The sequence below is a fragment of the Dendropsophus ebraccatus genome, chromosome 2 (genome assembly GCF_027789765.1).
Source record: "Dendropsophus ebraccatus isolate aDenEbr1 chromosome 2, aDenEbr1.pat, whole genome shotgun sequence".
NCBI classification, from domain to species: domain Eukaryota; kingdom Metazoa; phylum Chordata; class Amphibia; order Anura; family Hylidae; genus Dendropsophus; species Dendropsophus ebraccatus.
Genome location: NC_091455.1, coordinates 177,793,860 through 177,809,157, shown reverse-complemented (window position 1 = coordinate 177,809,157; position 15,298 = coordinate 177,793,860). Strand labels below are relative to the sequence as shown.

Sequence of the window (15,298 nt, the reverse complement as noted above, 5' to 3'; positions counted from 1 at the left end):
CATCAACAGGTTATATGACTTGGGCAACATGCAGCCCGCTAACCTTATTTGCCTGGCCCACATCCCCCTTTCAGGATCCCTAGAAGCTGCGGCTGCACAGCTTCTAGTTATATCCCCCTGCTGTTGTTACTGCAGGGTGACCAGGCTGAACATAAGGAGAACAGAGAAGCAGGACCTGTCAGTATCCTGCTGCACTATTTGTTGTTATAGACTTTGGGCACTTCATGCCTGCAGCCTAAAAGCAGCCAGGCCGTGATCTCTCCAGCAGGCGTAATGATATGACATCATTGCACCTGCTGGAGGATCCGTCTGACTAACAGACACTGAAGCCAGAAAATGGAGGGTCCTGCTGTTTTTCTGCAATCGGTGAGTATCGTATAGGGGCATTATTACTAGGGGGTCATAGATTACTATTATAGGGGGTTATTATAGGGGGTCATAGATACCAAATCACTTTACTGCACATGACACCAAACAGCAAAATTACCACTGTATGGGACCCTATAGGTAGGAAAAAGGGAAGGAAGTTGAAGGAAAAGTGCAGAGCCTAAGATGTTTGTCTGTCAGGTTCTAAAGAGATTAATTGTAGCTGCAAGAATTCATCATGGTGGCCTGGGCCAGATGGAGGAGAAATGGAAAGTGATGCCTTAGATCAAAGAAGACGTCACCTGTGAGCTTCATCCCTTGCAGGGGTGTGTAAATGAAAAATACATAAATTAGAACTAAAAAAAAAACAATACGTTACTGTAAGACACATTAGAACCGCAGCAGTATGTCGTCATTGTGTAAACTAGTCCTGTTATCCAGGCTGAAAAAAACATGGCCGCTTTCCTACAGAAATAGCATAGCTCTTGTAGTTTGGGTGTGGGTTCTGTAGCTCAGTTCCACTGACGTGAATGGAGCTGAATTGTAATACCACACCCAACCTGGAGACAAGAGTGGTGCTGTTTTTGCAAAAACAGTATCTGTCTTTTATCTAATCCTGGATAATCCCTTTATGATGACATATGTATTTCAGTGACAGATTTTGACTTGGCAATGATAGATATTACAATCAAAATCCAACAATACAAATGAAAAAATAGGCAACATAATGTTCTAAAATAAAAGCTGCAGTTGTATACTCACAATATGATTTTTAAGAAAAGGCTGGCATGTACATGAAGTACATTATCCGTTATTCAGCACGCACTTTCTTACAATAAGAAAAATCATGGCTGCGTTGCCTTCAAGATTTATCACCATGAGACATCAGCCAAAATATTGTATAGTTGAAGAGAAAAAAATGGAAAGTTATCCTATGAGAAAACCACCAGTGGGAAAAATATTTAACTTAACAGTGAGATAAACCACAATGATGTTTACAGCTGTGGGAGCCAAAACGTAAGTCACTGATAAAACTCTTGTCAAAAATTTAAGGAAAAGAAGTATTAAAATGTAAGAACATACAAAGGCTTACGCACAGTGACTATGACGGCATTTAGGATGTTTATTTTTTTCCAAACCTAATGACTAAAATTTGTGCCCAATCTTCATCAAAATCGAGCATCAAACGGGTTGTCCAGGGACATAAAATATTTTATATATTGCTGTGGGTGGCAAGAATGTAAAAAAAAAAAGTTATACTCACCTTCCCTTATTTGAAGTCATACAGTCCCTGTACCTCATGACTTTCTCCTGCTCCAGGAACTGTCCGCTAATCAGTGGCCGCACAGATGTCTTGCTTGGCAGAGATTGGCAGAGATTGGCAGGGTGGTCACTTACCGCTCAAATGATTCATCTTGGAAAGATGAGTAGGGACTGGATGAAGTCATACGGGCTGTTGAGGGGCATCAGGGTAGGTGAGTATGACTTTTTTTTTTTTTTTAATTTACATCACCTTTCAGCAATATATATAAATTTCATGTTTATAGACAGCCTGTTTAAAGGGTTATTCTATTACATCAAGCTGTGACCACACATGGGGGTACCTGCTTATGGCTATGTTCACACAATGTCTAAAAAAGGAAAAAGGCGTCGACTTTTTGTGTTTAAAAAGACGTCCGTTATTGCATCATTTTAAGTGGTTTGAAAAAAATGCATTGAAGTCTATGGAATAAAGGTCGTCTTTTTTACACACTGTGTTAAATGACGGACGTCTTTTGAGGTGGACGCATTCGATACAGTGTGTGAAAAGATGTCCGTTATTCCATAGACTTCAATGCATTTTAGTCAACCCACTTAAAATGATTCAATAACAGACATCTTTTTTAACACAAAAACAGATGCTTTTTTCCTTTTTTGGACGTTGTGTGAACATAGCCAATCAATGGCCGCACAGGTGTCTCGCTTGGCAGAGATTGGCAGGGTGGTCACCTTCCACTGAGATGATTCATCTTAGAAAGTGGGGGCAGTAATGAGTTGGGACTGGATGAAGTCTACATCACCTTTCAACAGTATATATATATAAAAAAAAATATGTTTATGTACAACCCATTTAAAGGATTATTCTATGAGATCAAGTTCTAACAACCTCTTCTTCAGCTTAATTCATAAAACTCAGGGGCATCAAGACAGAGACACAATGGGGGAGATTTATCAAACATGGTGTAAAGTGAAACTGGCTCAGTTGCCCCTAGCAACCAATCAGATTCCACCTTTCATTTTGTAAAGAGTCTGTGAGGAATGAAAGGTGGAATCTGATTGGTTGCTAGGGGCAACTGAGACAGTTTCACTTTACACCATGTTTAATAAATCTCCCTCAATCTTTATCCCAAGTGAATAAAAGCCTATGTACAATTCTTGTAAAGAGTAACACATGAATTACAAGGTATATTGGTATGCTGGTATTGTTGCAGATCTATGTGCAATGCCGAATATTCTAAAAGCAAATTGAACAAATATTTAGCATAATTAGTGGTTATCACCAGCCTCTTATGTCCTTCACGATAGACAACAGGCATCCGACTTGCAGACAGTGTATTGAAGACTTGTCGGACTTGGCCACACATGACTGCCCTCTCTAACCTATTATCCGTGCTTTATAAAACCAATAGCCTGCCAGAGCATGTCTGGGCCTAAAGCAGCACCGCAGACAAAGAGCCACAAGCTCCTAAAAAACACATTTTGCATCTATAAAGACATTATTATTCTAAACGCAAAAGTGTGAAGAGGCCATTGAATGTAAATTAGCATGTCAGTAGCAGACAGGGATCAAAGACATGCTGCTGTAAATGAGCCATTAGAGGGGTTGTGTGAAAATCTGATGTCCAACAAGTGTAACCAGCGCTTTTTCTTGGTGGGACGAATAGTTTCACCTTTTCTGAGGCCACACTCATGAGTGCACTCAAGTTTTGCCTTAAAAAGTTTTAAGAAAAAAAAAACACCAATGCAATTGTCAGATATAGTAAAGAGGTTTTCCAATGGAGTGCAGGCGTACGGAGCCAAATAAACAGTGCAGAGGCTCGAGCACAGCGCCCCCTCTCCTACGACCTCCTCTCCTATGACCTGATGATGTTAGGCCATCAATATTGCGATCTCAGAATACTCCACTAAGGTAGATTAAAAAGAAAAACTGATGGTATACTCCTAAGGGCGCTATCACACCAAATGTTTATTGTCTGTACTTGGAGACTGATTGTTGTCTTTCAACATGTTCTAACTAAATGATAATGATAGCGGCGGTCTACTGCATGATGCTCTGTTTGATAAATTCAGTGGGCCACCTGAATGGGCAGCCCCTCCCGCAGTTCATTGCAGCAGCCCCCCCCTCTCCCTCGCTGTCTGTGCATGTAATAGCAGAAGCACAGAGGCAGCAAGCAGAGAACAAGGAGGAAACCTCAATATCGGGGATTAAAAGGTCCCTGAGTGCCATGAGAGTCCATTACCATAAATGTTTAGTGATAGTCTTGGGTCCTGTTACATACAGTACAGTAACTTTGCATTTGGGCCCAGGAACTTATCTGTTACTTACAAAAACTTTTGATATCCCTTACAGGCCTATTCCATGGAGTGATCGTGTCATCGGCTGATCATTTGTGTAGGTTCAAACCTAAAATCATCGGTCACCGACCACACATCGCTGCGTGGAATAGCGGTGCGCGGTGCGCGACCGACAATTTTACAAGCACCATGCATTACCTAAGCATGTTGCAGGTCTTCTTCTGCGCTCCTTCTTCCTCCCAGTCCCGCGCACAGCAGCAGCTTCGGTGCAGTCTATCTTAGCTGACAGACCGCTCAGCCAATCACTGGCCAGGGAGGAAGGAGCGCAGGAGAAGCCCTGCAACATGGATAGGTAAAGTATAGTTTTTAAACGGTAACGATGTCCCTGGAACCCTCGCTAAACGATTATCGGGCCGTGTAATAGGCCCAGTAAACGAGCGCTGATCTAGCAGATCTGCGCTTGTTTACATTATTGATCGGGCCCCTATCGGCCTATGGAATAGGACCCTTAGACACAAGTCAAAAGTTTGCCAGGGTGCGAGTGTTTACACCTTGACCAATCAGCAGAATGAGTGGGGAGAAGACCAATGAGTTTGTATATGAGACCCCATAGATTTACAATGGGGATCCATCCAGATCACATACAGCGCATACTTCAAGGGTTATTGTCCTGATCAAAACTTTTGATATGACATATCAATATTTTTTTTATTTTTTTTTGACAGGCACACTTTCAGTTACACCCTTAACTACAGTGGGCTGAAAGGACAACATGGAAGCTATGGGAAATTTCCTTCCTTGCTGCTTCTCTGGTGTATTTTTGGAATTTAAGTCAGATACAATAATAAAAATCTATTTGGTAATTGTATTGTATTGTAAAGTAAAAGCTTTCTAAAGCATTGCGGCCTATAGCAAAGGAAAAAAGGCTTAACCTTAAGGGCAAAGGTGAGAGATTTTTGCCTGTCTGTCACTAAATGCATATACAGGATGCCATTGTATGCCCAATAGACAAGGTAGTACAACAGTCCCTCATTGTCCCCAGGGCCTGCAGCATAGCCTTGTGGCTACCTAAGTGAGCAAGGGTCATCTGACTCGTGTCGGGGTTCCTGTTTCTTTTCCTGATAAAACCAGCATAACAACGGAGGGGCGATGTAGCTGAGGGCTAGAATGAACTCCATTGTACTTATTGTGATTCAATAGGTAAACAGGGTATCTCTGGATGTTGTTAAAATGTCATGTTAATGAATGAAATGTGGTGTGGGGGTAAATCATTAACCCCGTAGAAAATATACACCATAAGCAGAATGTCACCAACGCAGGAAGAGCGGCTTCTAAAGGGGTCAGTGGTCATTTGCTTTTCTTATAGTACAATATTGTCACTTTATTGCACCTTTGCAGCCAATTTGTTTTTGTTGGCCCAATTCACCTATAATTAACATGATGCAACAATGCGATTATCAATAAAATAAAATTAAAAAAATCCACCATTGTTTGTTTACAGCTTCTATGAATATTCATGGGTTTCTATAGTTACTGCAAACAAACATGACTTTCCAATTTCAACCATTAAAGAGGTAGCCTGGCGAGTTGTAAAGATTGATAATTTGTAATTTACTACTATTAAAAAATCTCAAGTCTTCCCTTACTTATCAGCTGCTGTTTGTCCTGCATGAAGTGGTGTATTCTTTCCAGTCTGACACAATGCTCTCTGCTGCCACCTCTGTACATGACAGGAAACTGTCCAGAACAGTAGCAAATCCTTATAGAAAACCTCTCCTGCTCTGGACAGTTCCTGTCTCGGACAGAGGTGGCAGCAAAGAGCACTGTGTCAGACTGGAAAGAATATACCACTTCCTTGGCAGTCAGTTTGCTGGTTTCTGCTCCATGCTCAGCCAATCACATCGCTGAATGGGAAGAGGGACGTCAGTGGAGTTTGGCAGAAGAGAACACAGCTGAGACAGAAAGATCGCATAGTGGGAGAAGTGGTGGAGTAATAATAATAATAATAATAATAATAATAATAATAATAAAAAAAAAATATTTGTATAGTGCCTACAGATTCCGCAATGTTTTTATTTTTTTATACACACACACAATAAGTATTGTTCAGTGTTGTTTTATGCCACAAGGTGGTGATGTGTAGTTTTAAGTTTTTCACTGAAAATCTATTTAAGTTGACCATACACCTTCAGTAGCTGTCTGGTAAATGTCATGGCTAAACATTCATGTGTTCTCCATAGGGAGAGGAGGGGTAAGCTGCTGCCAGACCGCTGCCAGATGTGATGGCTTATCTTTCTGAGAACAAAAGAGTCTGACAGTTGAATTCCAAGATGACAAACGATTCTCTCTCATGACATCAGTTGGTGTACAGCAGGGATGTCAAACTCAGGCCCTCCAGCTGTTGCAAAACTACAAGTCCCATCATGCATGGAAAGCCAAATCTTTAGCTTTGGCTGTCCAGGCATGATGGGAATTGTAGTTTTAAAACAGGTGGAGGGCCTGAGTTTGACACGTCTGGTGTAGAGTGATTGTAGACAATAGACTGCTCATGCTATCATCAGTGGATTTCGACGACTTTCAAGTCAATTGTATAGGGGCCTTAACTACAATGGACGTAATTTTGTAAAAAAAGAAAAAAAATTGAACGAAAAGTTTACAAAATGTTTTAAACAAATTGAGTGCAAAAATGCAATGCAACCTTAAACCTTTACAAAATATCAGCCTATAAGCATTATAAAATATCCGACAAAATGTGTGCACACTTTACTATCTAGGACGTTTGTTACCATTAACCCTTTCTGAACCAGTTTTTTAGCTAAATATATGTATAATATCAGCCCTGCCTGCATTGGGGCTCATAACTCATTTCCCCCATATTTCTCACTTACTCCTGCGCACCAACACTACACATGTTATTCTGTCTAGTAAAATCGCTGACTTCTGCTGCAGTGTTTTCCACTCTTGCTTGCAGGAAATCTCCCATGTAATATTTATAATTGGTGGCCAATGATAACAAACCACACTCTACAGGAGTCCTTTAAGGGGAACACTAGTTAATAGTGGGAGTATTTGCTAGGCATTCAGGCTCACAGCATGCGGCAAGGCTTTTCCCTGCCCACATGTTTACCCAGCTATACATGTAATCATCCTTCAAGACTCATTTGCAGAATCGACTTCTTTTCATCTGTTTAAGATATCAGCCCTTATACATGTAATAGAAATGGACACGGGGTAAACCTAAAGGGCAAATTCCCCACTCGGAGATTCTGATAAGGCCTGCATTTGGGACATGTATTCCTTTCAGATGCCACTTCCATTAAACTTCAATAGCAGCTGTGTAGGTTTTTTTCAGGGTTCAGACTTTTCTACACCTATTCATGTTCTCAGCGGGGGTTCGGTAACTTTCACTTAATGCAAAACACGCTGTCCATCAGAAAATATAGAGCGGGACAGAATCTGATTCCCATTGGAACCAAAGAAAAACAGCCAGGGTCTATCCTGGATTAGACATCAAAGGGCAGTGATATCATGCGCTTAGTATGGGATGCTGGAATAGGACTTGGGTTACGTAAGCTATTTAGTAGGTGTAACCATTACAAAGCTGGACTGAAGTGTTTGATCAATTTATATGTGTGCATATATTCTGAATTATTTAGATTCAGATTGTAATACGATATTGCAGTAAAGCTGCTGATAAGACATTGTGATATCGTGCCGAATGACAAACTCTGCTCTGCTACACTGGTACTTGATATTATGTCATAGGTACTATGACATTTTGAACTCGGTTAAGACGCCTACTTGTATCATTGTGCCCCCATGCATTCTGCTGGATTTACTAAGAGGCGCAAACAGGCACAGAAATCTAAACCTGCTCTGGAGATTTACGCCAGTTTACGCAAAAATCTGGGCCTTTTCCCTGTTGTACGCCAGGTGCATATTGGTAAATCTCCATCACTAACCCTTATTATTCTTGACCTTTGCCAAATTTGCCGGAAATAAATAGGGCTATATAGTGTCTTACATATAATTTTTGAACATTGGCAATCCACAATCCACATTTTTTTTTTTTTTTTTATTATTATTAATTTTTTTTTTCCAAATTTCTTTTTATTTATTTTAAAAAAAAAATTCTTTACAAAGAAACGCATGCGAGATTTTAAAGGGGTCATTCAGTGTTAGAAAAACTTGGCAATTTTCCTCCAGAGATAGCACCACTCTTGTCTTCAGTTTGGATGGGGTTTTGCAACTCACTACCATTAAAGTCAATGGAGCAAACCACACCTGAAGTATAGAGAACAGTGGGCTGTCTCTGGAAGAAAGTGTTTTTCTAACACTAAATAACCGCTTTAAAGGGGTTATCCAGCGCTACAAAAACATGGCCAATTTTTTCCAGAAACAGACCCACTCTTGTCTCCAGCTTGGGTGGGGTTTTGCTGCTTAGTTCCATTAAAGTAAATGGAGCTTAATTACAAACCACACCTGATTTGGAGACAAGAGTCGTGCTGTCTCTGAAAGAAAGTGGCCATGTTTTTGTAGCCCTGGATAACCCCTTTAATGTGTTTAAAGGGGTTATCCAGCACTACAAAAACATGACCACTTTCCCCCTACTGTTGTCTCCAGTTTGGGTGGGGTTTTGAAACTCAGTTCCATTGAAGTAAATGGAGCTTAATTGCAAACTGCACCTGAACTGGAGACAACAGTAGGGGGAAAAGTGGCCATGTTTTTGTAGCGCTGGATAACCCCTTTAATATTTCAAAGCACAGAAGCCACTGCCAAATGTGTCTGGCTGTGCTTGATTTTTTCCCCTCTAGGCTATGCTCACATGAAACAGCAAAACTGAAAAAAAATGGCACTCACTATCAGATTATTGGTAGGTCAACCTCCAACACCCCCACCAGTCAGCTGATTGATGGGCCTCTTACATTAGGATGAGACTCCAAAATTTACAGCCTAGTAAACAGTGGAGGTTACTCACCTGTAGTCAGCTGATCAGTGGGGGTCCCCAAAGTCGGACCCCCACTGATTTGACATTGATGGCCTAAAATAGGGCCATCAATACCAAAAACTCAGAAAAGCTTTTAATGATGGACCCTACCTCTGTCTGCAATGTGATTTCTATGTATAAATGGGAACCGTACAAATACATTTTATGACCATATGACCAAAATTAAAATCCTACCAGTTTTTCTTAAAGGAAAATCATCCTTGCTGTCTTGAGCCCCAGGTAAAGGATATTTGTATGAAGGAGAGGTCCCACTTAGTGGAGGAGAGCTTTGATCCAATGAAGTATGATGTGCTGCCCTGCAACATGAACAACAGAATGAGACCATTGCAAAGGACTGGCAACTAGTCATTAAGACCCATAGCTATAGAATCTACACAGAATTCATTGCACTTAACAGTAGAAGAAGTAGGTGTCAGAGCCAAGGACCCTCAAACTACATCTATGGCTGATGCAATGTTATACAGTAATTCTTTACATGTCTAAATTATAATTTAGAAGAGAGCAATGTGAAGAGGCCGCTTTCTAATAAATGGAGTAGCTAGAAGGCAGAACATAGCACTGTGCTGGCCCATTACTGTACATCATAAATTACACCAAAGCATCATAGCGTATGCAAGTGCTACTAAGGAAAGGCATAATAAGGAGGCACTCGTCTGAGCTAATAATACTACTTCATATAAACTGGATTCATAACCATAACCAGGCTTGTAAATTGAAAGTAATGCTTTCAACACTACAATTTATTACAACTACAGCCTCGTGAAACACATACAGTGTCGCCTCTGAGATATCCATTAATAATAATTTAGTGGCTTACAATGGGGGTTCGTGCATAGTGGCTCTCACTAAAGTCTATGAAATCCACTAAGTCTTCTTTTTCAGGCTATTTTTAATAAATACATTTAATAAAAATTATCATTTTCAATTGATGTGTATAATTTAAAGGGGTAGTCCAGCCATTTATTATAAAAAAATAACTCACTTTACTGCTCCTCCACCATTCCCACTCACTGTGATTCAAAAAAGCCTGTGTTTGGCACCAGAAAGTAGACCTGAAGAGAGCCTGGAGATGTTAGAATAGGAGTTGTGTAGGATCAGTAAGTTGAGCATGATTTCTTTTAATTTTTTGCAACATTTCGAGATGATAAAAAAAAAATTAAAGGAGTTATCCAGGCTTTAATGGAGAATTCAAGGGGTTATCCAGGCTTGGAAAAACATGGCTGCTTGTGTCCAGAAACAGCACTACTCTTGTCTGCAGTTTGGGTGTTGGTTTGGAACTCAGTTCCATTGAGAAACTGGAGACAAGAGTGGTGCTGTTTTTGGAAGAAAGCAGACATGTTTTTCCAAGTCTGGATAACCCTTTTAAGAATCTGAAAGGCTGCTATATTTTGCCTCAGTAGCTGGATACACGTTTAAATTTTCTGTCAACTCTGTGGCCTACTGCTAAAGCAAGCAGAATACAGAAAGTTGTATGTCCTATATACTTGCACTGCAAGTGTATTGCCTGTCACTTCATTTTCAGTGTGGTTCTGTATTTTTTAGGTCAACTAGTGTCAAAAAGTTACGTTTAAGTTGTGTTAAAAGAAAAACTCAAGTCTTCCAGGACTTATCAGCTGCTATATGCCCTGCAGGAAGTGGTGTTTTCTTTCCAGTTTAACACAGTGCTCTCTGCTGCCACCTCTGTCTGTGTCTGGAATGTTCCAAAGCAGTACCAAATCCCCATAGAAAACCTCTCCTGCTCTGCACAGTTCCTGACATGGACAGAGGTGGCAGCAAAGAGTACTGTGCAAGAATGGAAAAAATACACCACTTCCTGCAGGATATACAGCAGCTGATAAGTACTCTAAGTCTTGAGATTTAAATAGAAGTCATTTACAAATCTGTAGAACTCTAGTTAATTTAAAACCTTTCTTTTTCACTCCTTAAAGAGTAGACTGCATAGACCGAGGGTTTAAGTGTAATATAGTAAGCCACTATGAAAAAAAACAAGTCAATGGATAGGGAAGACCGAAGACCTATCCGGTCACCTGAAAACTATACTTACAAAAGATGGCAGTGTAATGATACACCTTCTTGAGTCTTATCCTTTATGGGACATGCATCATAACCCAGCAGCAACTCTGCGTAACATTGTGTAACCCTATGTACATTCCTGTGCTTATAGTAAGCTACATTGGCCCTAATAATTTTCCATGTTTTCTCTATAAAACCTTGACAAAACCTGTAATCTAACCCAAATTCTCTACATCAGTAAGACATTGAGATCCGATGACGTACGTGTACCAGAGCTTGGGGTGGCGGCCCATGGAATGATTGGTTCCGTTTGTAAAAGTATCTTTAGTTGCAGATTTACTCAGGAGGAATTCCTGGAGTTTCAGCTTCACCTCGGTGCTGGCCACAGCTCCTACAAATCAGAAAAAAACATAAGAAAATAACACTAAACAGTGTAAAACTGATAGGAGCAAGAGACTGCGCTAGTCAAAACTGGAACACTCTGCGAGGATCCCGAGTCAGGAATGTAAGATTATAAATTCCTACGATCGGTACAGCCTATCCCTTGGGTGAAGAAGGGGTTAAATGTGGTTTAGGAAATGTGAATTCACTGTGCAAGTCTCTAAGTAACAACTTCACACGCTATATTCTCAGCAAGGAGGAAACTCCCATAAACGTGACAATTTAATTTCGCTTCCCACACTATTTGTTTACCCATAGGGTAGTTGTGAATTACTTACTGCCAGCATTTCATATGAATATTGTGGCTCTAAAGACATAAAATGCGTTGGGTATGCTGTTGGAAAATGGATTAAACGCTCTCCCCTAAGGTCAATTAAACCTCAGTTTGTACTTATGGAGTGTTAAATGAAAAACCTGCTGCACCTACATGGTGGGATGAGAGGAAGGAGAGCGAGAAAACCAGCAAATAGGACGGAAATCAGTGCTCTTTCTAACAACGCTACGGTCAATGGTAATCCCTTCATTCTTGCTGTGCAAAAAGGAAACTGTCATCAAAATTGTAGATGTATAATGAGTGCCATGATATAAAAAGACATCCCCCTACTCTCTACAATGCCTGTAAAAAAGAGAACTATACAGTGTACATTGTAAACAAATATTAGGGATTCCCTCTACCTAAAGGTTCCTCTTTAGCAGTCCACAGTGGGAAAAGGGTTCACAATTTTTATTTTATTTTTTTGTAAATGTAAAAAAAATTAGGCATACTTACCTGTCCCCATCCCCCACCACATGGTCCCTCATGCTCTAAACTTCTTCCTGTTTCCAATGACAGGCTAACCGTACAGGAACTGTCTTACTGACTGAGGCACTGCTCACTGCTGCACCTATGATTGGCTGAGCAGGCAGTTCCTACAGGGATAGAGTGTCAACAGAAGCAAGGAGAAGCCAAGAACACTGGAGATGGGCAACAGCTGTGGATAGGGACAGGTGGGTATGCTTTATTTTTAAAGTTTCAATTTTTAACATTTTTTTAATGGGCACCCATCATTTAAACAAGCTTCTGATATGTCCAAGGGAGGTTTGTATCCAACATTCTGTTTATAGCTTTCATCTTAGATTATGCCAGGGTTATAAAGGGAACTAATAAGATATTAACCATCACCTAAAATACTAAAACTGTCCATATACAGGTAGATATCCCACCGACATAACATTTTCCTGTAAGTGGAACCTCTGCTGTGCCGATGGAGCAGTACAGTGGGGGTAGAAATCCTTTAGTTTACAGTACCTAAGGGATTTACAAAATTACTAACAGCATTCATCACATTCATTTTAATAGATATTTGACTAAAATATAGTATGTAACTAATATAAAAGGTATAATAATAATAATAATTTCTATTCAGTATACAGAAGCATGAATTATGTTCTCCGCTATACTAGATACATGATAAGAACTGTTCATCTTCACAGAAAACGTCATGTCTTTGTCGCCCTCTAGTGAGCGAGAACGTATAATGCTGATTGCTCAAAAATAGCTGCCGAGCTTTTTGGTTCCTCTTCAGTGAAACATCCTGCAGATATTTGTCGACCTCTAAAAATGTTCAAGGTTACTGAAAATGGAATAAAAATGTTTGTTGTGTCTAAAGAAACCAGTACATCCTACTCAGGGGACGTCTAAAAATACCTGAGATATGAGGAAGCAGCGAGACAAGGACCTAAGGAAGTGGCCAATGGAGCTAAAATTATCAGCATTTTCTTATTTCAGCCAATGATAACTTATAATAGATGGAAGCAACAGATAGATATAATAAAACTGTGCATAAAACTAATAAAAAGTGCATGCACTGTCATCATTGAATATCCTCTATTTGCTGAGTTTTTTCTATAGTTATTGGTTCATTGACTTTTCATTCTGCTCATAGATATTGACTTAAAGGGGTTATCCAGTGAAAGTTTTTTGCTTTCAAATCAACTGGTGTTAGAAAGTTTTATAGATTTGTAATTTACTTTTATTTAAAAATTTCAGTACTTATCAGCTGCTGTATGTCCTGCAGGAATGAGTGTATACTTTCCAGTCTGATGCAGTTCTCTCTGCTGCCACCTCTGTCCATGACAGGAACTGTCCAGAGCAGTAGCAAATCCACACTGAAAAGCTCTCCTGTTCTGGACAGTTCCAGTTCCACAGACAGAGGTGGCAGCAGTGTGAACTGTGTCAGACTGAAAAGAATACATCACTTTATGCAGGACATACAGCAGCTGATAAGTACTTAAACATTTCAAATTTTCATATAGAAGTCAATTACAAATGTGTATAACTTTCTGATACCAGTTGATTTGAAAGAAAAAAAAAATCACTTGAATACTCCTTTAACCCCTAGACGACCCATGACGTACAGTTACGTCATGGATGTCTGTTTCCAGTACGTCATGAGTCCTGAAGGTACTTTGAAGCGCGCTCCAGAGTGGAGCGCGCTTCATAGGAGGAGGGGGCCACCTGCAATGAGGAGCTGGGCCCTCACCGTTAATGACAGGCTGCAGCGATCACGCTGCAGCCTGCCATTAACCCCTTAAACAATGTGATCAATGATTTTTGTGAAGACGCTGCAGTACTGCAATGAAATGAAAATTGTCTCGGTCCACTGGGTCATTTTGGGCTTGGTCCTTGAAGGGTTAAATTATGTTTGTCTCATATGGACAATATAAAATCAGTAGGCCCTATGCAGCGCTTCAATCTCTTGGCCCTATAGGGCCCCAACTCTAAACCTCCATTATTAGCTACACATACAGGTATGTAGCCACATTTTTTCTCTTTATCTGCATTGATGTGGTATGTATCATGTATGCACCATTGATGCTGGTCAGGATTCTTTTTAACCCTTGGAAATTGAAGGTTCTGCATGTGATGTGAATGAGGGTTATTGCTTGTAGCCCTCTTCACTGCAACCCCCCCCCCCCCCCCCCCCCCCCCACACACACACACACACACACACACACCCTCCTTACTGAAATCTTCAGTATGGCAAAAGTGCCATCTACAGGACATGAGAGAGTACTACAAAATATATCAGGACCATTTAATGTCGTCACTGATTTTGGTGACCTCATAGGTTATCTTAATATATTTTATTTTAATATATTTTTTTACTGTCATCACTGAGGGTTTTTTTTTTTTAATTGCTTGGATCACCTTTTCAATTTCCACATTAGCATCACCAACACTTTTCCTGAAAACAAATTAAATTTTTTACGGCCCAAAATATATTAATGCCGGTTATTTATTTTTTTGTGCTTGGGGCTTTGGTTGGGGAGGTGGTTGGGGTGGAGGGGCCAGGGGTTGGGGGAAACTGACCTTGTTGCCCAAAACAAACAATAAAAACTCTGGGACTGCAGTGTATGCCAATTGGGGTTTTGGTGGTTATAAGCCCAGAAAGCTCTTCTTGCAGAACATATATTAGAACTTCAGACAGAAATCATACAAAGGATTCTTTAGGATCTATTTTACACTGGTGTGAACAGCGCCTTAATATCCATAGCGTAAAATGAGCTAAATAAGATAATAATAGAAATAAACGATCATTGCAGAATAAGATGACTGTCCGTGGGTGTTGCCCCTCTTACTTTCTTTGCCTCTTTCCTTGTTACGTGGGTGCAGAAGCTGCTGTTCCCGCCGATGCCTCTCCGCCTCCTGTTCCTGTCTCTGCTGCTCCAGTTTATGCTCCTTCTCTCTCTCTAAGAGCTCCTGTTGTTGTTTCATTGCCAATAATTCCTGCTGTAACTTTTAAAAAAAAAAAAAGATAAAAAAATTTAGCATGTTTAGCATGTTAAATATTATTAAGATGATATAAAAAAGTCATATGGAACAAAGTACACAGTTCAGCTTCAACCCCTAAATACATCTGTTTATAGGGTCTG

General features: G+C 40.2%; 1 protein-coding gene across 4 annotated transcripts in view; it reads right to left on the bottom strand.

The window, feature by feature from the left end:
* Positions 1–15,298, bottom strand: part of HDAC9 (histone deacetylase 9) — a 385,669-nt gene that overhangs the window by 48,449 nt on the left and 321,922 nt on the right. For all 4 annotated transcript variants that reach the window (XM_069958804.1, XM_069958805.1, XM_069958806.1 and 1 more), the window contains 3 exons: positions 15,005–15,161; positions 11,207–11,333; positions 9,104–9,225 (listed from right to left, as the gene is read on the bottom strand). In XM_069958804.1, coding sequence (XP_069814905.1) covers positions 9,104–9,225; positions 11,207–11,333; positions 15,005–15,161 — 406 coding nt within the window. The remainder of the gene's footprint in view (positions 1–9,103; positions 9,226–11,206; positions 11,334–15,004; positions 15,162–15,298) is intronic.